Here is a 26787-nt window from a genome sequence, read left to right on the forward strand (position 1 = left end):
ACCGGACGTCTGGGAGGGGCTGCTAGCCGAGCTGCTGCTAACATTTGCACAGCTTGTTCCTCTGATAACAAGATCCAGACGTCTGATGACTAAAATCCTTCATCCAGTTTAAAGATCTAGTTAAAAGCAACCTAAATTTAAGATCTAAAAAGTTTATTGTAAAAATGTGCCTTAAAACTGAATACAAGTCAATTTATGACATGACGGTGGTGGACAACCACAACGCCGACGTATTTTCTTGTGCACCTATACAATTTGGTATGACGCCATTGACAGGCGACCAAATAAAACGGACCGTTACCTTGATTAAAATTACAGATTTCTCAGGGTTTGTTGGAAATGTTGGAAACATTTAGGATAATGTAAGTACACAACTCAACAAAATATATAACATAGGTCTAGTTGTTTTTAGACATTTTAATGCAGAATAGTTACATATTAGAGCTTTAACAACTGCTATAATTTCTATAATAAAGCACATTTTATAAACTGATCATTTCTTTTACCTATAAAATATTGATCTGAAAAGTAATTTGTAGCTATAAATGTAGTGGAATAACAAGGACAATATTTCCATTTGAAATAGTGGAGTGGAAGCACAAAGTAGCATAAAATGGAAATACTTAAGTTTAGTACTTGAGTAAATGTACTCTGTCGTCTCTTCAGCGGTGTAGATGTTTACAGCACCAAAATAGGTGCTGGAAAAGTGGTCACTATGCTACCCTGATGCCCTAATTAGGATTTCCTTTTCTCCACATTCACGTTCACATCTCACCAAAGAGGTCAGAGGTCACCAGGCAGCTAGAAATGGCAACAACCCTGGAAAGGTTGAGTGCATTGTGATTCCACTCTTGACACTAACTTGCTACAGATAAACGTTTAATTTCCACCAAGGTCACACAAGGTCGTATGTAAAGCTCATTAGGATAATAACGGCAACATCAGTGAGCTTGAATCATGTTAAAATGCTTCAAGGAGCCAAACAAAAAGAGCTTATCTGTGAAATAAACATGTATCAGCATCATTAGTGACGTGTCAAAATGTATTTTAAAATGTGCAAAACATGATCGAACATTCATAGTATTAATGAAATAATGAGGAAATGAAACAGGGCTCACACAGATAAAATAATAAACAAAACAATCAGGAGCTGCAATTAGTCGATTAATAGATTAGTTGAGTCGTCAGAAAATTAATTGGCAGCTGTTTTGACAATCACTTAATAGTTTCAGTCATTTTTCAAACAAAAATACCAAAAAAATTTGATGTTTCAAGCTTCTAAAATGTGATTATTTGCCCTTTAAACCCCAGTAGTGATGAGTCAGCAGTTCACCATCAACCTGCTGCAGGTGTTTTCATGCTGATTCTTGTTCAGTTCAGTCCAGTCACAGTTAGTCACATGTTAAATTGTACAACTTAGGTTAAGCTTTTGTTTACTTTATTGATGCATGGTTGAATATTTGATACTTTATTGACACATAGTTGCAATTATTTCAACGATCTGTCAATCATTTTTTGATGAATCATTTAGTCTATAAAATAGTGTTTGTTTTTTCCTTATCAACAGTTCAAAACCCAAAGATGTTCATTTATATTGATATAAAACAGAGAAAAACTGCTAACTATCACATGTAAGAAGCTGGAACTTGAAAATATTTGTTATTTCTGTTTGATTAATGACTCATATGATTCATTTCAGCCCCAACATAGAGTTTAAAATGTTCCTGTCCCTTTATCTTGGAGCTTTCATCTTTCCTCTTTGTGATATCTTATTACAACATTCTTCTGGACTAAAATTCTAAGGAAACTCCTGGATTAAGCTGCCAGTGCAGCTTATTCATACTCTAAACATCTCAGTGAGTCAGATCTTAACATGAGCCACTTACAGCTTTTATTTTAGCATCGACTCAGCGAGAAACTGCCGCTGTGTGTTTTCTTGATGCAGGACTCTGTGTGCATCCTGCATCTCATAGTAGATTTAAGAATAAATACACAACCAAGGATAACATACATGCATACATTATTTAAAAATCTTTACATTGGTTGCATGTCTGAGAATGTATTAAATTTAGGATTCTTTTATTGGTTTTTAAATTGCCCCATTTCTTTTTACCATTGCTTTCATCTGAAGTGTTTTTACCGGATGTTTAATGGTTGTTTTATCTGCATTATCCTGTCTTTTTAATTTAATTTTATCCCATTTCATTGTATTTATCCTTGTTTTATTGTAAATGCTCTGATTCTTTGCTTTTGAAACATATTTTTTCTTGCTGTAACATTCCATTTGGATGCTGAAGCTTCATATTAGCTTCAGATAAACTTTTAAATACATTTTTTGCACAGAAGGAGGACTGTGGATTTTGTCCTCCATCACTTCCATTGTAAGTGCATTATGAAGGGATCTTCTAATGGTCAGTATGAACAGGAGGAATGATTACAGCTAGAAAAACAGGTTTCACTGTTCATTTGAGCTCCTGACTGCTGTTTTAAGACACACTTGAAAAATTGTGAACTTGCCCTTTAAGTAGTTTGTGTTGCATTTCATGCATGAATTGTGCAACGGAAATAAAGTTTGTCATTATTATTTATATTATTATTATAAGGTAAGTATTACAGTTGGAGATGAAAAAATACTTTTAAATGTGACTAAAATCTATTATTAGATATTTTGCATTTTGACTTCATTCATTCCGCATGACAGACATGACTTCTCAGGAGTCTTACAAATAATTTCACAATAATTTATGATGATGATGATGATGTCAGCGCGTGTCAAAACCCACGCGCTGACAGACGGAAACGAGGACAGTCCATGTAGACTAACCATTAACCTACAGCTTTTGTTTACCTTTACCTCCCCAAGGTAAACAAATCTGTGTCACTGTTGACAGTGAGCTGTTCCAGGTGATCCACCGTCACCATCATCATCATCATCTTCATACACCTCTGTGCCGCGACATGCAGAGCAAAATGCAAAAAACAGCAGCTCCATAATTCATACTGCTGCCCTGCGTTATGTAACTTCCTCTCTCTTAAGGTAAACCCTCCAAATATGAAGCCTTGCATAGATATAAGGCAAAGTGCAGTTCTCTCTCTCACAGGTCGATTCATCTATTCTGCAAGACTAGTTTTTTTTTTTTCCGGGGGAGGGAGGCAGCTGGGAAACGCTTAACAGAGCTAAAACAAAGCGACACAAGACTCAAGCAGCAAAACTGTCACAGTCTTACCGTACCAAATTGCCCAGTAACATGTTCCAACAGTGAATCCCTCTCTTTGCATTCCTCCTAAAGAACCTAAAACTCAGAAATTGTCTCCAACGTCCGGTAGAAGTTCCTCTGTGCGCCTCTGCAGATCGATGGAGCAGAGCGCAGGGGTCCAACTCTCTCTCTCTCTCTCTCTCTCTCTCTCTCTCTCTCTCTCTCTCTCTCTCTCTCTGTCTCTCTCTCTCTCTCTCTACCCAGTTGTTTGCCTTTGCTTTGCCTCTGCCTCTCTCGGTCTCGGGCCAATAGGCATGAAGTAATGGTGACAGCTGCGCTCTGGTACAAGAGTGCGTCAGGTCGCTCCGGAGTCCAACACAGCCAGCAGCACTGAACTGATCACCCACTCCTACAGTGATCCGGAGAGAGAGAGAGAGAGAAAGAGAGACAGAGAGAGAGAGAGAGAGAGAGAGAGGCACTCAGAGGGAGAAGAGAGGTTGTATAATCTCCGATTCTCCCCTCTACAAATTTCAGTTTGTCTTAAAGGAATATAGAGAGTTTTGGACAAGTTAGTAGACACCAAAGTCTCTCATAAATTCCTGCTTAATGTTGGGATTCCTGCTGGAACTTTCTAGTACTTATAAAGATAAGTGACTATCAATATATGTTCATAAGAAGTTTTAGAACATAATACAAAAAAAGAACATCCAAATACTGCAGTCTGCACAAACAAATCAAATTTAATGAAGAATAAAGAATAAGAATAAAGATGCCCAAACATTGGCTGGCAAACATTTTACTGCAATGTAAAAATATTCCATTACAAATAAAAGTCCTGCATGAAAAATCCTACTACAGTAAAAATACATAAGTATTATGAGCTTGATGTAGTTAAAGTATTGCAGTAAAAGTACATAAGTATTATGAGCTTGATGTAGTTAAAGTATTGCAGTAAAAGTAGTGGTTTGGTCCCTCTGACTGATAAATTATTATATATGACATCATTAGATTATTAATACTGAAGCATCAGTGTTAGAGCAGCATGTTACTGTTGTAGCTGCTGGAGGTGGAGCTAGTTTACACTACTTTATATACAGTTAGCTAGTTTAGTCCAGTGGTTCCCAACCTAGAGGTCGGAGCCCCTCCAAAGGGTCAGCAGATAAATCTGAGGGGTCGTGAGATGATTAATGGGAGAGGAAAGAAGAAAAAACAAAGTTCTGATACACAAATCTGTTTTCAGTTTTTGGACTTTTTCTCTAGTCTTTGATTTTTGCTGAAATATTGGATCATTTGAACATTTATTGAAATGAAAGCATGTGAGAAGTTTAGAGGGAAAAATCACTATTTGGTGGAGCTGTTAACAACTCATAGACATGTGAAATGTGACCCCGACTACACACTGCTTTTTGTAACGGAAACAGAAAAGATGGCGCCGACCATAAGCTGCAACTCTGGGCTTCAAACTAGCTCCAATGTCACACCTTGCTATGTCCATCGTTATTTACAGGATATGACTCTAACATGCCATAACACTTTGAATATTGCAGAGAAAATTGAATATATTGATCAAAGCCCTGACACATCTGAAAGGACTAAAGCTGAACTTTAATTCCGGACTAATTTTGAGAAACAAACCGCTGTCACCTTAACCCTAACCCTAAACTCTAACCCCTAACCCTAACCCTACCCTAACCTGTAACCCTAACCCCTAACCCTAACGCTAACCCTAACCCTAACCTGTAACCCCTAACCCTAGCCCTACCCTAACCCCAACCCTAACCCTAACCCTAACCTGTAACCCTAACCCCTAACCCTAACGCTAACCCTAACCCTAACCTCTAACCTCTAACCCTAACCCTACCCTAACCCTACCCCAACCCCTAACACCTAACCTCTAACCCCTAACCCTAACCCTAACCCTAGCCCTAGCCCTTGCCCTACCCTAACCCTAACCCTAACCTAACCCTAACCCTCAGGTGACGTGACATCATTCAGCCGCCTGCTAGACGCCACATTTAGTGAGGTTGTTGTTGGATGTTGGAGCTCCAGTTGAAAAAGTAAAATATTTTGATCAAATCTAGCCAATACAAAAGAAGAAAGGTTGACAGTGAAAAACAAGCATTTAAGGATGACTGGACTGAGAAATACTCTTCATTTTGCTCATTGAGCTTGATTTGCAATAAAACAGCGGCTGTAGTGAAGAGTAGGGAACATGAACACCACTACAGAACCAGACGTGCCTGTTTTGAACAAAACTATCCCAAAAAAAACACAGAGATAAGAACCACAAAACTGAACCAGGATGAAGTTGTGATATCAAGACTCCAGCAGGACTCACCAATGAACACTTAAAGCGGCGTCTCCACCTGGACGTCACACATTTTAATGCTCCAGTTTAAGGATTTGGTTACACAACAGAGATGTCACATCTCCCATCAACACAGAGATGCTGCGAGTCCTGAAGTATTTGTACTGAAATAAACCTTACTGGACCTTTGATGTGGTGAAAATGTATTAACTGGATCTCTAAGACTTGTATTTGAGTGTCCCTGCATGAGATGAAAGTTCACAAAGTGCTTATCTGCATCATGCTGCATGGTAATCCATCCAACAATTCACTAAAACAAAAATGACATCCTCATTACGGCTCTAAGTGAAAAGCCAAGATCATCAAAGTCATGAACATTCTGGGGAACATTAATCTTTATACAAAACTTCACAGAAATCCGTCCAGTAGTTGTTGATATATTTCAATCTCTGCTCAACAACAGCGATGCAGTGATGTGTACAAACCACCCACATCGCTCATGTGTTCCCACGCATCATCACAGATAACCATCAGTGTTTGTGTTCAACACACAGACATGACAAACTTTAATCTTTCAGCTCATTACTAAAAGACCTTTTCTATGAGATGAGGTGGATTTAAGAATTAGTTCCTTTACTTTTATCTCCGAGACACAAATCAAAGGTCAAAGGTCAGGAGCAGCCAGAAGCAGAAAGGACGCTGCTTATCAAATGTTTTCACTACTCCCTCTACAAGTTACTCAACATGTTATATTTTCTTACATAAGTGTATCAAACTCTACCTTTGTAATTTTATTATCATAACAAAATAACACTGCAGATGTTACAGTTCATGTCTGTGTTTGTCAAAACTAATTAAGATTCATTCAACAGTTCCAAGTACTTCCTGTTGCAAAGACAATATTAATTAAGTTTTTCTCTTTCATAAGGTAAATATATAAGTGTGATTGTTTGTCATCAGCCTTTCATATTTTTTCACAGAGTTTTGGCTCCATATAAAGGTGTCTTCTAGAGCTGCAGCAATTAGTTGTTTAATTGATTAGTTGATTGATAGATTAATTAGTTTGATTAATCCTTTTGAGTCATATCTTAAGAATAATACTAATAATACTAATATTTTCTGGTTTCTTTAGGCCTCTATGACAGTAAAAAAAACAAGATATTTTAGGAGTAATCAACATTTTTCACTATTTTCTGCCATTTTATGGTTCAAAAACGACTAATCGATTAATCAAGAAAATAATTGACACACTCATTGATAATGAAAATGATCATTAGTTGCAGCTCTAGTGTGTCAAACTTATCATAAAGCAAATTTTATAGGCAGCATATTTAGAAACAAGCTAGTGTGAACTGACCAGATTCTGCTCTGAGCGACATGAATTGAAAAGTGTTGAAAGTGTTTTAACTTATAAATGTGCACATATTTGCTCGTTATATGACTCCAGGAATTCCCAGGGGACATGTTTTTAGAAATAAAATATTGAGTAAACTGTGTAAGATGCAGAATGCAAGATTTATTTTTGCTTTATTAAAGCAGATAAGTAACTAACGGGCGCCATCATGAAAACAAAAAATTTGAAACTGTCTGGGGATTTCTAAATATTTGTGATGGGATTAGAAATGTAACTTAAACAAAAAAAATGAGGTAATGATTAAATAGATAATGAAATTAACCCCCACATCACTAAATCCATCTTCTTCTAAATGCTGAAAGACACCTGAAGTGAGCGAGGTGAGCGAGCTGTAATCGCTGTGAAAGAGACATCTGAACTCTCTGTTTTCCTCTGTAAGCAACGGCACAAAGACGCCACGCTGTGACGAGAGATCTCCTGTCGAAAGTTTCTTCAGCACTCCCACTCTGAGGCAGATAAACACCTCCGCCAGAGCTCTCTGCAAGGCGGGTATCAGCCTTCGTAAGATGTTTATCCGCCCTGTGATTTTGGATGAGTAGCGCAGAAAGCTGCGGTATTACACTGCTTTTCACAGCGCTGCTATCTAAACACATCAAGGCTTTTGAAAGGCCCCGCTCCCACTGACAGCCTGCACTCTGCCGGGAACATTTTGTTCATGGGGGGAACAAACTTCCCAGCTTTGAAAGTGATCTGTACATCTACCACCTCGAGGGGGGTGTGGTGGGGGGAACATCCTCATCTTACAAGGACCACACACATATATAAACATTCACATATGTATGGGCATGCACAGGCTCACGGCTGTGTGCAAAACGTGCTACACACAAAGATATTCATAGGCATGATCGCAAAATACAAACATTTCAAGAGATTCACAGATGTTTCCGAGGCCTGCAGAGCTCTATGTGTGTGTGTGTGTGTGTGTGTCTTGGTGGATGACAAAGCACGAACTGTCCCACACACACACACACACACACACACGATCTGCCCCCAGCACAGATTACCTTCCATAAGCCATCGAACTATCTGATTGGCCGGCCTGCCCCCTCATCACCTGAGGCCATGCTTAGTCGGCTGATCCTGGCAGGAAGTCAGACGGCAGCTCGGGTTTCAGTGCACCTGGACTCTGCAGCCGTGTGGGTGGACAGGTAAGGTCCGACGGGCATTCAACAACATCCACAGATGTGTCGCTTCAGATCCGTGCATGTGTGACCAGTTCAGTTTCAGTACATTTGTTTTCTCTGTCTTGTGTTTTATTAATTCTATTTTCATGAGAAATTATGTTTATTTATTGATTTATTTAACAGGGACTGAAAACGTTAATAAAAATACAGATGTGGGTTCAAATCTTGTTGCACACAACAGAAAGAAGCAGCTCAATCAACCAAAGTTAAAGCCGCGAGCAGCAACGAGCAGGTTTCAGGCTTTACAAAGGGGAGAAAAGTCACTTCAGCTAGTTTCATTCTGTTTAAAGGAGTGAAACCAATCACACACTTGTTTCATCACAAAGCCTTCAGCATTTCAATAACTTCCACTATTTGTCCCCCCTTCATCAGATGTTAATGAAACTCGGTGTGTATGTTCAGGAGGTAGCGCAGGATGTCTACAGTGAGTTTAATCAGCTTTTCTAAAAGGCATCTTGAGTTATGAGTAAATATGTAATAGGCCACGCCCACTCACACCAATCAGTATGGCGCTTCAGATTTTGGTTAATATTTACCCCCAGAGCATGAACACCAAAACTGGCGAAATTCTGTTTACTGGGTTTTGAGCGAGCGGCAACCTCTGGGGCTAAATAATGAAGCTAATGCTTAAGTGCCAAAAACTGCAGTCAATCCCCATAGACCCCCATGTTAAAACGCACAACTTTACAGCCGAAATAAACGTTTACAGCCTGGTACAACAAACAGTTTTGGTCTCTATAGCTAATTTCTCCTTTCATGACAACTGTACAGAGCGTGGCTGCTTTGAGTGACAGGTGGCTAGCCGCTAGGTGGCTTATTTCAGCAACCAGGCTTCATTCGGCCTATCTCGGCTCCACCGCTTTGCCCATTTTGGATCAGCCAGGAGTTAGGCGCTGCTAAGACGATGACAGCTGGAGCTGCCCACTTGGAGCTTCAAAACCGCTCTTCAGAAACCAACAGGTGACGTCATGGTGGCTACATCCATGTTTTTTACAGTATATGTTTTCTGTATTTGTGGCGCCCCCTATAGCTCGGGCTCAAAACACTTTGGTGGACCTTTTACTACACACACCTACCAAGATTTATGATGACTGGACAAATGGTCAATGAGTTATAGCCAATTTCCTGCTAAACCCCGCCTCTTGCAAATGGCGGCCATGTTTTTGGATCTTGTTCATTTATAGTAGGATTGCCTATCTCACTCCTCCAAGACTGTTTACCAAATTTGGTAGATAAATCCAAAAAGTAGATGTCACATTACTCTTTTTCAGTTTATGCAGATCAGCAAAAAATCCATCATGGCGGATGGTCCAAGAGGCTCTTTTGTAGATCACGTTGAGCTGGACTTGTGTGTGAAATTTCAGGTGAATCTGAAATACTTTCCAAAAGTGAACTTTTGGGCCTTAATTACAGCACCACCATTTGGCCAATTGGGTTAATATTTCTTGGGCAGCACATGCACATCACCTCTAGTTTCTGGGACAAATTTAATGGTTTTAGCTCATTCCAGCTCACCGCAATTTGAGCCACGGCAGAAGAAAAATAAATAAATAAATAATAAACTGGCATTAACTCAATAGGGTTCTAACCCTTCAGGGTTCAGAGTTAGACAAGAAGCTCTTTTTCATCTGCAGTCCCTGGACAGATGTTGCAAAGTCTAAAAATGATCTATATGTTTATATATATTGTCAAGTCCACTTCCTAAGAAGCAGAGGACAGAGCAGCACTGAGCAGCTGTTGGTAGTTGAGTTGTGAAGCCGTTTCCTGTTTTGTTGTCTTTTTTCTCTTTTTTGTTGTTAATGTTTTCTGTAAATAATGGATATTATTATGATATCATGTATTATAGTTTTCCATTTAAAAATACCTCTTTTTTCCACTTTGAAGCACTTGAAGCAAAGATGATTTTTTGTCTTTATCCTAAATGTGCATTTATGGGAAAATTTGGAAATTAGAAGCATGCAACGTGTTTTTCACAGTTTTTTTTTTTGTTTGTTTTTGCTGCATGTCCATGTATTACACTCTTATGTCTGCTTGACTGTTATGTAAATTTAAGTTAAAATATTTTAATCTCACATATAAGTATTTTGGATTCAGTCAACTGAAAATATAATTACTTCCAAATGGTTTGATCACACAGGAAATTGTTTTATTTTAGTTTTGTATGATGTAAACATGGTGATTATCAAATAAAACAAACTCTTCTTAGTCTTCTTCTTCCTTTATTAAATATCTGCAGTCTTGAGATGACAGGAAATGAGGATAGAGAGAGAGAGAGAGAGAGAGAGAGAGAGATGGGGAATAACATACAATAAAGTTCTCCAGTACTCTTCATCATCCTTATTTAAACAGTATAATGAGGCTCCATATGTGCGGCTCCCTGCAGGTACAAGAGCTCACATGTGTTGCTTTGTACTTGCGTTGATCTCGTGTCATCCCGGATCCAAACTCTGACACTGAGAAGATTCAGGCTACATGGCCTGAGGACGAGCTTACGCAGACATTAAGCTTCTCTCTTCTAGCTGAAGAAAAATCCTCGGTCACCTCCAGACCAGGCTGACATCACAGCTGCTGCTAAACTTGGGAAAAAGGAGATACTGGAAATTTTGAGCTGTCATTCAGTTAAATTAAAAAGCAGATGTGGTTTTCACTAAGCTCACCAGTACGGTAAGCTCTGCCCTTTTGTGTCTCCAGGCTTGTCTTGCCAAATACTGCTCTTGAAGTTCTCCAGATCATGAGACTGGGATCCGGTTAGACCTGTTAAAGGAAACAAGTAAATTAGGATGTAGAGAAAAGTGTTTCAGACATCCAGGGTCCTGGAAGTAAAAGTCCAGTTTGTTTTTTCTTACTGGAACTGGAAGTTGGAGCCCATCCAATCATTGGAATGACACGAGACTCTGCCTGCTGGATTATCTGTACAAAAAGAAACTGTGCTGGAGAAAAATCTGGCTCTCTGATAAACAGTCAGAGCTACAAGACTGAGTACTTTAAAAGCTCAACTAAGTGTGAAACATACATTCACCAACTTAGGAGGCTAGTTTTAAAAGTTATAAATTGTACAGTTTCATTTTGTATACAATGTTCTTTTGGACAGACGTCTTGTTGAAGTCACAGAACTCAAAATGAATTAAAAACTGTAGTTTTTAAGGAGGAATCAGATCAGGTTTTTATTGTAACACTGTTTGTGTTTTGTGTTGGATTAGTTTAGGCTATAAATGCTGTGGTCAATGCTATGTTTATGTAAAATGAAATTGATTTAAAAGCAGAGAATTAAAGCTGCTCAACTGATTTTTTTGGCCACTTCGGGGACAGCAACAAGTAGTGAATACTACTTTATACTATAAGACTGACATATCACCATCTTTTAAGTTGATATGTTGAACTAACTTAGCAAACAGTTGTTTATTTCCACATCCAGCAGTTATGGAGCAACATTATCATTCATGTGGAGTCGTGTTTCTGTCCACCTGGTGAATGTAAGTCCAATATTCACTCTCTTTTAGCTCTGTTTTTGTTCTCCACCAACTCCTGAGGGAAATATCTGGCTCTTTAGCTGCTAAATGCTCCACTATGTTCACCAGCTAGTCTACAGCTAACTGTGTCTGTTTGGTGCTGAGCAGGTAATGTACAGTGGCTTTTTAGAGCCCCAAACGACGCTATGAGACACTGAGAGTGAACCAGAACAGTAAAGTTGCAGCCGGACAGATAAACAACGAGCTGAAACTCACTATAAAGCTCCATAAAGCCGAGAGGAGCTGCAGAGTCACTGATAATTCTCACTATGAGCCACAACCAACACATTACACACTGACATCTGATTCATTATGAAAAATATCAATTATAGCTGCTTTAAAGTTAAGTTAAAGTTAAGTCAAAAAAAGCAAAATATATGTGTATATAACAGCAATATCAGCAATTATTACTCATAACCACTTTCACTATCATCTTAATTGTAATTGCAGTAGTGTACATGATAAATAAACGGCAGTAATAATAGTTTCTAGATAAAAGCAAGGCCAAAAAGGGTTTATAAAAGAGTTTTTAATCAGGCTACAACAACACAGAACAACATTATAATCCCATTGGTTGTATTTGTGTCCTGCTTGTAGTTCTGGTTTGTTCTGTTCTTGCGGTGCCTTTAATGTCACTGACTGAACATTAGTTCTGTTGCATGAAGACAGCTGGAAGTTCAGGGTAGGTTGGAGCTCAAATACATTAACTCTGCTGACATTTGCGCATCTTTATTCAGGAACAGTTATGTACTTTGGACAAAGTTAATATTTGCTCCACTATGCTCAAACACACACGCACACACACACCCACTCACACGCTCACGCTCGGACAGTCTGTTCCAATGTTCACGCCTAGATCACCCACAACGGTGCAACATTTGTGCTCATAATGAGAATTTATAGAAGGTTTGGTTTTCAGTTTTAGATGATTTATAATCATTTTTGCCTCAAGAAATATAGGAAATGTTTAATATTTATAAAAAAAATTACTAAATGTGTGTGAAGTTACAAATTTAGACACTTTTTGATAAGAGACACACATTAGATTCATGAAATATTTCAAGACAGAATCCCTCAGAAGACGACGTGATTGTAATGCAGTAATGAAACCTCCTCCTTTCATTCAATTTTTCTTATTCTATTATTGAGACAGAACACAGTAAATGTATCTAAGTTGCAGATTTTTCCCAGGTTTCCCTGAGTTTACATTCAGGAAATCTCTCTGTGTTTCAGTCAGTTCTCTGCAGAGGTTCAATCTTATTTTGGAGAATCCTGTGAGAGAGGAACAGGAAGAGAATCAAGTTCAGCTGTTTTACGGCTTCAACACTGGTGCTCCCTGTTGGTCAACAAGGGGATTAAAGCTTTACAAAGGACAATAATGTAGTGCTAATTAGACAGTATGATATGAATATACTGCATGAGTATTTTTATTATAAACATATCATATTTCATTATGATACCCCTTCTTTCCATGTTTCTGTCTTTCTAAGCAGCCATAATACTCGTACTCTCCCCCTGCAGCTCTGACTCTCTGGTATATAATATAAATAATAACATTTCCTTCATAAAGTCTGAAAAAGCCTGGTGACCTTTCACCCAGTCAGTGCATGATGGGATAGTCTCCTGCATCTTTAACCCTAAAAACAAAATAAGCAACCTATAATATATTAATAATTACATATAAATCTGATCTTACATTTAAAATGTAACAAATGCTGTTACATCTATAACATCTACAGTAGCGCAGATAGAAGAGCAAACAGACAAAAACAGGAAGGAAAGACAACCTGCTGATGTTCTACAGAGGAAGAAACTTCCAACAGTGAATGTGTGTACAGTTTATATCCAGCAGAGGGTGACATCATCTCAAGTACAGGAAAGAGAGATGAAAGTAATCTGGATACCTGCAAGACAAACGTCCTCAAATCATCACAGTCAGTTACTGTACAACTACTAAAATGTGATGTGATGATTGTATTTTAATATCAGAAGATGTGCAGACATCTGAAGGTTTATATTTGTGCACACAGTGATGTAAAGATCATGAAACCCTATAAAGACATTTAAAACCCTTCAGGTGAATTTGTTTATATTGTAAATTGACTTAACATAAAGAATGCATCAGGTTTTAATATGTTTTATATGTTTGATCCCTGCATGTGTGAGTCATTTTACTGCAGGTGCAACATATACATAAAGTAAAAGCACAGACTGACTCATTAAAACATGAACAGCATGTTAAACACTCAGCATAACATCGTATCTTGACTGTGATGTCGTCTGTGTTGCAGCCTGCGAGCTTATTGGTCCATCAGATCAATGAGGCACCGCAGCATTAGACCATCAAGCTGTTGAGTTTTTAAGGTTGATGATGCATCAAGAATGAGGAAAATAATCAGAAAACTCCTCTATGTGTCGTTCTGGAGTCATTTGGAGGATTTCACAGCTTTCGTTTATACACATTATAGAACAGGTTGCTAATTTTGTTTCTGAGCGTTTGCTGTTTTTTTTTGGAAGGTCTCAGTCGTACAGTTCAGTTCTCTTAATTGAATTGATCTGTTTCCTTGAGACGAGTAAACAAATAAATGAACTTACGCAGATATGCTGGTGTGTTGAGAGCTCTGGGGTCACCGTGTCAGAGGTGAAGACGCTGCTGTGTTTGTTTTTGTTGACAGGTCGGTCTGCAGGTCAGATAAACCAGGAGTTCCCAAACTTTCTCATGTCAAAGACGCACAAAGAGACGAGGATTGAACTACGATCACCTGTTTGAGTCAGTCCGGTGCTGATAAATCCCATCAAACATTTTTAGTTGTAACTGTTGTGAGTTCTGGTTCTGTAAACTGGTTCCTGTGAATGCAAACTGTTTCCATATCTACTGCACACAATTAAGACAACAGGCAGAATGTAAATAAGTCACTAAAAATAGATAATATACATTAAATACATTATGACACAGTTGTTTTATCGACCTTTTGGAGCACAACTAGAACTTCGAGGGATTCCAATAATCAAGATCACTGGAGGAGTTGGAATAATTGAAGGGAAATTATTGATCCATACAGACAAATTTGCACTTTGACATTGAAAATTATTTCTTAGAATGATAACAGTCCAACAGAAGACAAAGGTCGATCATAGACAGACATACATGTGTGATTGTTTGAATTCCTGTACAGTTGAATTCAGTGTGCAAAGTTTTATGAGAGAAAAAACCGTCTGTGTCAGATTCAGTCGTATGTTTCTGGATATTTGCATTTAAAGAAAATGCCGATAAACAGTCAATAATATTGAACAGAAAATATAAAGCTAGAGCTTCTCTCTTTAGACTAAGTGTAGAAGAAGCTTTATCTTACAGCTGAATAGGAGGCAACACATTGAATGAGAGGAGTGGTTTCAATTTGGCAATGTTTCGTAGGTGGAAATAACAACCTTTGACAACAGAATTAATTTGTTTATCAAATTTTAGAGCCAAATGAAAAATAACAGCGAGATTTCTGGCATGAGCATGAAGGTAAGGGGCCCTAAGAGATTAGCTAAACCCCCGCTGGAGTCGGAGGAACCAAATCCAAATCATTTTGGATTTGAAACTATCTGTTTGACTTTAAAGTTTGAATGCATTAGTCATAAATTATTTGGTTGTTACAATATAGAATAAAGCGAATATTAAAATATACAAAGAAGCCAGGATGATTAATGTTATCTATCAAGATAATATCAAACACTGAGATCAGTTTGGCCAAAAGAACCAAATATAAACATTCATATCAGGACCTTCAATGTCGTTTATATAAAGTATTTCCATAAATTAACCTTATTATTATAAACGCTTCCTGTGTTGTTTGTGTTGTTGTCTTGTCGTCTGTCCTCGTTATCTTCACTTCTAGCAGCCATGTTGTCTGTTTGACTCCTGATGAGGAACTGAAGCAGCAACACTTGATTGATTGATCGCTGATGATCAGCTCTGATCTAAAGAGGAAGGAATGTCCCTGATAGTTTTTTTTGTTTTCTTCTCCTGCAGACAGAAGAGAATGTGGATTTATCAGAAACATGTTTACTCTGTCTGCAAACATGTTGTTGTTGTTGACGGTGACGACAGATGCATATTTCGTCATTGTTGTCGTTCTCGGCCACGTTGACACGATGACTCTGCTGATACAAGAACAGTCGTAAAACACATTTATCTCCCAAGACTTCTACTTGAATATAATCAGGCTTATTTAAAAAGATCATTACTTTAATATATATTACACCAGACATAATAAAAATACTGTTTAAAAGGAGGTTTGATCACTTGAAGCTTGAAAAGTGTTAATACAACCAACAGCCAGTAGTGAGGAATACACAGTCTTTGTTATGTTTTTGGATTTTAACACGTTGCTAAATTTCAATAATTCTGTTCTGCATCTGAACATTTAATTTAAACACTTATTTAATGTTTGAATTTAGCCATCAGATCATCTTTGCTCCTCACTAATTACAGGATTTTTCAGTCCTGGAGGTTAATCTAGTAAATCTCTGGTGTTTTTTTTTTGTGATAAATTCATTTTCTAGTTTATTAGTTGCTTATTAGTTTATTTTGCTTTGTTTCATTAAAACAGTGTCTCATCTCATGCAAACCACTGCTGCAGCGCGGTTCTAAACTGGGTGATGAGTTAATAAAGAAAAGACTCGCTCAGTTAAGTTTTATTAAAAGTAATCAAGTAAAGCAGCTTTAACAGCATCACTGGTTGAGAGACTTTAAGGGTTTTGTTGTAAACACTGTAGCTGCAGTGTAATGTCAGATTTTATGTCTTATTCTTATTTAATTCTATTTAAATGTATATTATTATATTTTGTGTTTCATTTAAATTTTGTTTAAATGCCTTTTATGCCTCACTAGTTATATTAAACGTTATATTCTGACAACATATTTGTCAATGGGCAGGTTTTGTGGCATCTACTGCAAATATTTGTGGCTTAATTGATTCTGACTCAACCATTTTTCTCATTGAAGGTTATGAGACAGATCTACGATACATGATACAATGTCCTGTTTTAAATAATAATATTGAGACCAGACTCGCCCCTCAGAACTTGTCTCACAGTAAAGTCTCAACAAACCAGTTCCTGAGCTGCTGCATGTCAGCTAATGGAAATCTGCTTTCACCTTCGTCCATCAGAGCAGAAACGATCTCCGTGTTTCCCTTTCCTCTCCAGCTGCAGCCTCCTACAGTCTGCATGGCAACCGGGCCCGAGGCTCAGGTGCATTCTTAGGCAACGACTTTCCTTCAGTCCTCACACGTCTACCTGCTTTTGAAACTTTTATATAACTCCTTTTTTTAAAAAAAAAAAAAAAAAAAAAAAGAAAAGCATTTTTTAAAGTTGTGCAATGTCAAGATTTTATTGGGAGAAATCCAGCGGTCCTATCAGTAGCTGTACAGCCTCTGGCGGCTGATGGAACAAAAGGTTAAACGTAGATATTATTCATGTTATTCAGCCTCCAGGAACAGTCAGTCCTAGTTCAGTTATTAAAAATAGAAATTAAACACAATCACACAGCGTAGCAACAGTTCAAGTGGTTCAAATCACTTTATCAGACAGTGTTTGAGGACAAACCAGCAGCCTGGAGGACTGACAGGACTTCATCTAAAACTTTACAGGTTTTTTTAATGAAAAGTTGTTTTTTTATATATTATATTGTTCCTGGTTTAATGTTTTATTTCTTATCTTACAATATAATGATTCTGTGAAGCTCTCAAGAACTTTTTTAATCTCTTGAAATCTTTGCTCAGTTCTGCAAAACTGTAAAAGTTTCACACAAATGATTCATTCTATGAGATAAAACAGATAAATCATTAGCAGTGATGTTCAAAAAATGTTTTCTCAGTTAATGCACACACTGTTATTATGTATTTTTTTAAATGATGTGTAAATTGTAGTGTATTGTTAATATTACTTTGCTATTTCAGAGGCAAGAAAAGTTCTATTTGAAACGTGTCTCCTCCTCCCTGCTGATGAGGGTCAGTTTGTTTGTTTAAGGGTTTAATATTTAGCTCACACACACACACACACACACACACACACACACACACACACACACACACACACACACACACACACACACACACTTTTTTTCTTTACCGGATGACTACCCTCGCTTTCGGATCTGTAAACACACACAGAGGTTTAACTGACCAGCTGATTAAGAACATGTATGTTTCTGTCATCTGTCCTGAGAACAGACTGGTTTAATAACAGCAGAGAACAGCTACAGACTGACTGACTGTCGGTTTATACGAGAAGTTAAAGCTGTTTGTTGTCTGGATTCAACCTCTGAGTGTCTGGATAAACCACTGAGGAAAGATGGGACCTCGAACAGCCGGTAAGAACTGCTTCAGTTTATTCACTGAACACTGCAAATCAACAAATCAGAAACAAATCAGAGCATCAGCGTCTGCATCTGAACATTTTAAGGGATTTAAACACTTATTTAATGTTTGAATTTAGCCATCAGATCATCTTTGCTCCTCACTCATTACAGGATTTTTCAGTCCTGGAGGTTAATCTAGTAAATCTCTGTTTTTTTTGTGATAAATTCATTTTCCAGTTTATTAGTTGCTTATTAGTTTATTTTGCTTTGTTTCATTAAAACAGTGTCTCATTTCATGCAAACCACTGCTGCAACGCGGTTCTAAACTGGGTGATGAGTTAATAAAGAAAAGACTCGCTCAGTTAATTTTTATTAAAAGTAATCAAGTAAAGCAGCTTCACTGGTTGAGAGACTTTAAGGGTTTTGTTGTAAACATCATAGCTGCAGTGTAATGTCAGATTTTATGTCTGTTTTTATTTAATTCTATTTAAATGTGTATTATTACATTTAAATTTTGTTTAAATGCTTTTATGTTTCATTTAAAGCACTTTGTTGAAAGGTGCCACACAAGTAAACTTGCCTTTAAAATCACTTTTTAAAGTTATATTCAAAGTGAATGATTTCTATAATTTTATTGTTTTATCTCTCGCTATGTTATGCAATCATGTGATCTGTGTTTTATGATGCTGTCATTTTGCATTTTGCAGCAGCGGATGGTTTAAACTAATGAGTGCAGACTGTTGCTTTCATTGTATTCCAGCAGTTTTCTGGTCTTTACATGCTGCCAAACACAAACTGATGTATTTGGGGTTAAATGATGGATCAGACCAGGAGATTACTGCACATACAGACCACAGTAGATTAATAATAATGAATCTGAATAATAAGGCCTATTATTCAGATCAGTTGCTCTTTTATTTCAAATAACACAAGCTCGTTTGTAGTTTTCAGAAAAGTTCAACTTTTTGGAAACATAAGACAAATAGTATTCATTAAAATTGCTTTAATAATCAGCAGCTGTGAGAAACAATAAGAGCTTAAATTAATGAAACTTTAAATTAATTCATCTGACTCTCGTGTGTTTAAATCTGTCAGTTTGGGGATAACATTTCTATTAAACTACTACATACCACTGATATATACCATATCATACATACATACTACATACCACACATACTGTTTATAAATCACTTTGGTAATATTATGTATCCGGGAACCATAACCACGGCGACAAGGGGAAGCACTGGATAAATTATTACCCTGAACGGGAAGCCTTGTTGTGATTATGAGGCAAAGGCCATGACATGTTATATTGTTTTATTATCATTTTATTATCTGCATGTGTTCAGTCACTGGGTCATCCAATTATAGAATGACCCAATTAAACGTTGCTCAATGTCAACAACGAGCACTATGTCCACTGAATAAAAGCCTGTAAACAAAGCAACATGCAGTGTTTTTGACATCTGGCCAGGGACAACAGATGAAAATGTGTAATTGACACGTCCTCTTACTGTTGGTTAATGAACTCTATCAGATAAATTACTGAATGAAACACCTGGCAGACTTGAGAAGAGGCTGGTTGAAGAGGTGAATGGGCCCAAAGTCTCATCTCATCCTATAAGTCTGTGTTGACTAGTTTAAATATTTAACAGGACTACTGTAGATAGATTTAACCACCTTATCATCATTTATTCCTCAACTCCCACTGAAGAGATGAAACCAGGTCAGTGGAGATTATGGCACAGAGGGTGTGTGTGTGTGTGGGTGTAATATTGTGGCACATACAAGGTCAGGAGCCAGGATGAAAAAAGGGACACATCCACACACAAACTATTTTATGACAACCAAAAAGACAACACACAAAACCACAACACAAATATAAGAAACACAAACACAACATAAATATAAGAACAGACAAAAGCAACTAATTCCACACACTTTCACAATATCAGAGTCAAAGCTGATGCACAAACAAACAAAACACAATAAGTAAAAGGGTTTAATTTTTAACTAAAGGTCAAATCAGAGCACTTCTTAAAGGGGACATATCATGTCATTTTTATACTGTTATGATGTTGGATGTTAAACATGATCAAAGTCCCAAAACTTGAGGTGAATGTATGTAAAATAAAAGTTCCCTGCAAGACAAGACTCAGGGGTTTACCTCCCCTTAAGGACCAGTGTGTAGGATTTAGTGGCATCTAGTGGTGAGGTTGCAGATTGCAACCGACCCTTCCAAGCATGCAGGAGAACCTACGGTGGCTGCTAAAACATACAAAAAACATAAAAGTCCCTCTCTAGAGCCAGTGTTTGGTTTGTCCCTTCTGGGCTACTGTAGAAACATGGCGGTGCAACATGGCGTGGAAGAAGACCTCTGTAGATATAAAGGCTCATTTTAAGGCAACACAAACATGATTCTTATTTTCAGGTGTTTATATACTAATTAAAACATACTTATGATTATTATATTCCATTTCTGCCAAGTCTGTTCCGCTAGATGCCACTAAATTCTCCACACTGCACCTTTAACGGTCCATCAAACCCATAAACGGCCATCTGTTGTCTTTATTGATTAGGTTGTTCCAGGTGTTGTTTACGTTACAGATCAGATTCAAGACTCCAAAAGTTTCCATTTTGAGTAAAGAAGGAGAAAAAGAAGTGAAATCCTGCTACTATAGTTTGTTTATGTTGCCTTCTGGAGTTGGAGGAAGCTTCCTGAAGCTGACCAATCAGAGCAGAGTGGGCTCATCTTAAAGAGACAGGAGCTAAAACGGCTTGTTTCAGACAGAGGCTGAACTGAGGGGCTGCATAAAGGGCCAATATAACATAAATAAGGAGTTTTAATTGTAAATCATGCAAAGTAGAGCCCCAGAATATAAATATAGATGTGGAAATGTGCAGAATACATCCTCTTTAAGCTCACCAGGAGGGCGTTTAGACTGATCAGAGGGGCAGTTGGGGACATTTGGGTCCCTCGTTTGCTCACTTGATATGATGTTAAAGCTAAAAGAGTAAAAAGCCCCCTCGCATGCATGAGTGTGACCTCTATTTGACTTTCTTATCTTTGCTATTTTAGGAAGCGTCAGCTGTTATCAAGGCATGTTTGAACAGAAACAGAATTGGAAATTAAAATTGAGGAAGTTAAACACAAAACTGGGTCAATTTCTCGACACCTGATTGCTTCGGAAAGTCTGTCATGATTTCATCTCTCTCTCTCTCTCTCTCTCTCTCTTTCTCTCCATCAGTTGCTCCCTCGAAGGAGATGAAGGCAGGAGGAGGATGTGGAGCCCGGCTGAGGAGCAGCAGTGATGGAAGCAGATACAGCAGGAGAGCAGTTGGCCTCCCTAGTAACTCCTCTTCCTCCTCCCCAGTTCTCTCCAACCCCAAATCAGGTAAAGAAAACCAAACTGTACAGACTGGAGGAGCTAATGCCGCATTCACGTCATCAACTCTAGATGGTTGTATGTGCACTGACAACATAACACTATATCCATTCATTTTGGGTTTAACCACTATGAACGACAGGCGGCTGATGTAAGGCGTCCATATTTGCTTGATTTTCAAGAACTTGCATATTACGGAGCACAAAGTCAGATACATCAACGCCTTTAGAAAAGAATTTCCCAGAATGCTCTTTACAAGTCGAAATTACTCATAATTACGATTACTCCAATATGACGTGAACATGCTACGACTGTTATGATCTTTTTGTTCACATTTTGATTGACTAGTTGAAAAAGACACTTAGACGGTTTGAGGTTTCCGAGTTTTGTAGGTCTTAAAGGTGCTTCAGATGCTTTTTAAAGCAGAAAAATCTAAAAACTCACATTTCTTTGGATCGTGGACAGTTCAGGAGACACTGTTTAGGTCCTTGTTTGTTTGTTTGTTTGTTTGTTTGTTTGTTTGAAAGTCAGATACAAAGCCCAGCAAGTGGTATGTTCAGACAGTGTCAATGAGATGTCAATCACAGAGTCTAATTATGAATTACATCTGTATCAAAGAGGTGTTGCAATTATAAAGACTGTTACTGTGACTTGTTTGTGGTACTTTCATTAAATTTCAGAATTATTAAGAATTTGTTCCATACTGAGATTGAGATGTTCCATTTTTCTTGTTTTTTATGTAAAAGTACAAGCCAAAATCTAATTTTGAGATCAAAATAATTATCAACAACGTGTAAGACATACAGGTTTAACCATATTGTGTGTATTTTGTGTATTTTTGAGTGTATCGTATTTGTGTGCGTGTTATCATAATTCTGTTTTGTTTCATTTTTTGCTGACATTGTTGGAAAACCAACCAACCAATTTACTCAATATCCATTTTGACATTTATACTTTTGTTTCATGTTCAGTCCTGAAGAGACCAGTGAGCACGGAGGAGCTGCAAACACCAGGAGGACCTTACATGAAGAAAACATTCACAGTACGTCCACAATTTAACCTTCCTCTAACCATAAACATGTTTCATTAAGTTCAAATTACACGAGAGGAAAGAAAACAGCATCTGAAACTCTCAGTATACACATCTCTTATCTAACATCCTGGAACACGTTCATCTGTTCAAACCTTTTCTGTTGCAAAATATAGTTTAATCACTTTAAATGGGCTCATATTTCAGTGTAGCCATGTTTGCTGCACATAAATGTCTGACAGACCTCCCTGTGTTTCAGATTGTGGGCGATGCAGTGGGTTGGGGGTTTGTGGTGAGAGGAAACAGGCCGTGTCACATCCAGGCTGTGGAGCCCTGCGGCCCAGCTGCTGCTGCAGGGATGAAGGTACAGTAGGCATCTTGGGAAATGTAGTGGTTGAAGAAAATTATTCCCTTTATTATTTAGAAGGAGAAAGAAATTAGCTGTATTTCATAGAGGTTGGCAGTGTTACTACTGACTTCTACAGTTAGCGTTAGAGGAACTGCAGGTTAAATCACTTCTGCACTGGTGGTCACTACATTTTTTTGAAGCTACATTTCTTTCTGACAGCATTTAGAAGAAAAAAAATCCCAGTTTACTATGTTACCACACTGTAAAATATGCTTCTTTAAGTCTATGGATGTCTTCTGGGCAGACCCCTTTTCTTCTAACTTATTTAAAACTGTGAGATTCAGTACAAACATTATATGCTAAACTACAGTTTAGTTTACATCTTCAGGGGCATTGCATAATCTTAAAAAATAATTTTAATAATTAAACTAAGCACACCAGAAAACTGCCGTCAGTATCATCATAAAGATCTACCAGTGAATTTGTTTATGACTCCTAACTAATTAACTTTTCTTATTGCTTCCGTCTCCTCTTAATCTGCAGGTTTGTCAGTTTGTGGTTTCGGTCAACGGTCTAAATGTTCTCAATCTGGACTACCGGACTGTCAGCCACCTTATCCTAACAGGACCCAGAACCGTGGTGATGGAGGTGATGGAGGAGACCGACCATTGAGGAATGAAAGAAATATGGATGTATAAACAGCACAGTAAACAGCTGCCATGTCCAGGGTTTAATAACTGTAACAGTTACTGATATGTGTCTGAGGTTTTTCTATGAGGGACCAAAAACACAAGAATGAAACAGGAGATAACCTCGTTACATGGGAAACATTCTGTTTTGAAGTTGTTATTGAACTGATGGAAAGGCTGACGATTTAACTCAAAGACTAAAACTTGCGCTCAACGGCAGCCACACCTTCTGAATTATGAGCTTGTAAAGTTTTGAAAAGCGTCGGCGTCGGTCTTTAGAGCTGATGAGAAACTCCCAGTAATTGACTCTGGGAAGAGAAGAGAGTCTGTCAGTAGAAAACAAACACAATGTGGCCTTTTGGATAATTGGTTCTCGAGCACATAGTGGTCCAGCGATGACATGTCTATATGTTTTTACACATGTGCTAGATTCACAGCCGTTTTGAAATAATTGGATGTGTCTGATGAGAAAAGACAGCATGCGGCCTGCAGCTCCAGCGAGTGTCATTATGACACTTCTGGATAGCACTATACAGAAACTCTGGGAGTTAAGATGCAGTTCCTGTAATTGGCCACTTGATGTCACTAAAATGTATATTTAAGTGAATGGTAGCTCAGAAAAAGCTCAGCTTTCGTTAGCAAGTTTTACTTCTATGAATTTGCCACGTAAAGGCTTAAAGAGACGACTTAAAACTCATCACTTCATGTTTGAAAGAGACTTTTTCTTAAAGGATTTGCCTGGTGCTTTTCTATATTTTTCTTATTGTCAACAAATCTCATGTGCAGATCCAAACCAACAATGAGCTGTGTTTATTGTGTGTGTATCAAAGCCTGATATATCTTATTCCTCGGTGCCGTAGACCTCTGTTGTTGTCCAAAAACGGTTAAAAACACGTCAGCGAGCCACACCGCTGCACTGGCTGACATGTTCTTTATTAGCTTGTTGTGCTACATATCACAACCTGTTGACTTTACACTAAAGAAAGAAAGAAATTAGCTGTATTTCACAGAGGTTGGCAGTGTTACTACCTGCACATAGAACTACCCTCCAGAGACGGAAAACATGATCGCTGTTATTAGTCTTTGGAGCCGTTTCTAAACAAATTAACGTGACCAAACTCTTCATGACGAAGGAACATGTCACCCAGTGCAGCGGTGTGACTCACTGATGTGTTTTTAATAGTTTTTGGACAATAACGGAGGTCTACAGCACAGAGGAATAAGGTATATCAGGCTTTGATACACACACAATACTTACATTAGTATATCAATTCAGTGCTGGTTTGGATCCAAACATGAGATTTGTCGACAGTAATAAAAATATAGAAAATCGCCAGCCATATCCTTTAAATATCCTTTAAATAAAGATCAGCCAGGCACAGAAAGACTCTCATGAACTTGGATGACTCACTTATACTAAATGATGATGAACATGAGAAAAATGTACATATATTTATTAAAAAAAAAAAAAAAAAAATCACTGAAGATGATCAGTTGAAGGTGTTTTCAGACACACCTGCGTTGTGTTGTCTTAGAAACTGATCCTGGAAGTAATTATGTTGTTGATGTCGCTCCAACAGTTGATGTGGACTTTTAACCCCATGTGCCACCTCACTGCCTCCTTCACACACACAATAACACATTACCTGCATGCATCACAGAGGCATTCACACACACACACACACACACACACACACACACACACATAGAAACACGTGCCCCTCCCTCGACAGTGTTTACTTTTCCATCGCTCTCTGCGATGTCTGATTCCCAGAAAGGAAGGGAAGACTGTGAGGAAGTGTAAGGGAAGATCAACAACAAGTTAACGAGGGAGCAGACTTGAACTGAAGTGCTTTGTTTTAAAGTCTCTCTTATTGTATTCCTTTACCTTTTATACTTTTATAACACCTATTTTATGATGGTTTTGTGTGTGTATGTGTGTGAGAGAGAGAGAGTTTTTGAAATTAATGTGTTGTCGACTCCAGATTTGCTAACACAAGAGAGAGACACAGTGAGTCTCTCAGCTCCTCTTGCATCTTTAATGGTGGTTTTCATAAAGACAGCTAGTGGAATTATGGTCGAATATTGTTTTAAAATACTGGGTACTGATATCATTGCTGCAAGGATTTTCTTTTAAGAAACTGAATATCCTGATTAGAAATAAAAAGTCTCACTTTCCTTGATGTGCACTACAACACATCAAGCAGAGAGTAAGCCTATTAGAGGCTTATCAGTATTTAATGTAGTACTACTTAAACATTGTATGTATTAGACTTCTTAATGAGTTGCTTTAAGTCACCCCTTTCTTTTATTTTTTCACCTGTTTTTGTTTTAATTTGATTGTAAAAGTACTTACAATTTGAATTTCTCATGAGAAATATGAATAAAATATATATGAAGGCTCGAGCGACTGATTCATTGATTACACATGGACATTCTCTTCTGTCACCTGACATATAGGGAATCCTCCCAGTGATTAACCATCATTCGCTGTTGTAAAAGAGGCCAAAGTTCACTCTGTCAAAAGGTCATGTGTTTAAGAATATAAAGAGTTGCTGTTACATCAGCAGCTTCACAGTCAGGTTTTGAAACACTTGAGTTTTGTGTTCAGCTACACCTCCGATGCATCCTGCGCCCGAGGCCAACGTGCACAGGATGCTCCAGCGAGTCAACACCCGCAAACCGTCGGGACCAGCTGGAATCCCAGTCTGTGTGATCAGAGCGTGTGCGGCACAGCTGGCAGGTAGGTTCACCGACATTTTTAATCTCTCCTTCTGTGAAGTCCCCTCCGCATCCACCATTGTTCCAGTGCTGAAAAAAGCAAAATAACACGCTTAAATGACTGGCGTCCTGTTGCCCTCACTACCATCATTAATAAACACTTTGGGAGGCATGTTAAGGATCTTATCTGCAGAATGATTCCTCCCACACTGGTCCCTCACATATTTGCCTGCCAGCAAAAGAGATCTACCAACGATGCCATAACCACGACACTCTGCCCTCACTAACCTGGAGAAGAGAAACACATGCGTCAGAATGCTGTTCTTAGATAACAGTTCAGCATTCGGCACCATGATTCTCTCCAGACTCGACTCCAAGCTCAAGGACTTGAGTCTCAATCCAAGCCGGTGCAGCTGGATCGTGGACTTCCTGATGGGCTCCAATATCTTTGACCCTCAACACAGGGTATCCCTAGGGATGTTTCCCGAGTCCTCTCCTCTATTCCCTGTACACCCACGACTGCACAGTTCCAACCTGGTGATTAAATTCACCGACAGCACGACAGTCATTGACCTGATCACCAATGACAACGAGACGGCCTACAGGGGAGAGGTCAACAATCTGATGCAGTGGTGCCAGGAGAACAATCTC

General features: G+C 38.2%; 2 protein-coding genes across 2 annotated transcripts in view; one reads left to right on the forward strand and one right to left on the reverse strand.

The window, feature by feature from the left end:
- The window catches only part of LOC121912918 (ectonucleotide pyrophosphatase/phosphodiesterase family member 2), a 73276-nt gene extending 69911 nt beyond the window's left edge, over positions 1 to 3365 (reverse strand). The window contains exon 1 of the mRNA XM_042435470.1: positions 3233 to 3365. Coding sequence (XP_042291404.1) covers positions 3233 to 3250 — 18 coding nt within the window. The 5' untranslated portion in view covers positions 3251 to 3365. The remainder of the gene's footprint in view (positions 1 to 3232) is intronic.
- Positions 3366 to 7981: 4616 nt separating this feature from the next.
- On the forward strand, positions 7982 to 23448 carry LOC121913440 (DEP domain-containing mTOR-interacting protein-like). The gene is made up of 6 exons (XM_042436118.1): positions 7982 to 8067; positions 10795 to 10850; positions 21210 to 21356; positions 22319 to 22389; positions 22637 to 22741; positions 23270 to 23448. The coding sequence occupies exons 1-6, from the start codon at positions 7982 to 7984 to the stop codon at positions 23396 to 23398; spliced, it is 594 nt and encodes a 197-aa protein (XP_042292052.1). The 3' UTR covers positions 23399 to 23448.
- Positions 23449 to 26787: the final 3339 nt, after the last annotated feature.

Source organism: Thunnus maccoyii, chromosome 15 (assembly GCF_910596095.1).
Source record: "Thunnus maccoyii chromosome 15, fThuMac1.1, whole genome shotgun sequence".
In the NCBI taxonomy this organism is placed as follows: Eukaryota; Metazoa; Chordata; class Actinopteri; order Scombriformes; family Scombridae; genus Thunnus; species Thunnus maccoyii.

What these genes read in the sequence shown, in the direction of transcription:
- LOC121913440 (XM_042436118.1), top strand. Translation starts at nt 7,982, where the DNA reads ATGCTTAGTCGGCTGATCCTGGCAGGAAGTCAGACGGCAGCTCGGGTT. An exon ending in GATCATGAGACTGGGATCCG is followed by an intron (nt 10,851 to 21,209) that starts GTTAGACCTGTT and finishes TCTCTCCATCAG; the next exon opens with TTGCTCCCTCGAAGGAGATG. An exon ending in TCTCTCCAACCCCAAATCAG is followed by an intron (nt 21,357 to 22,318) that starts GTAAAGAAAACC and finishes TTTCATGTTCAG; the next exon opens with TCCTGAAGAGACCAGTGAGC.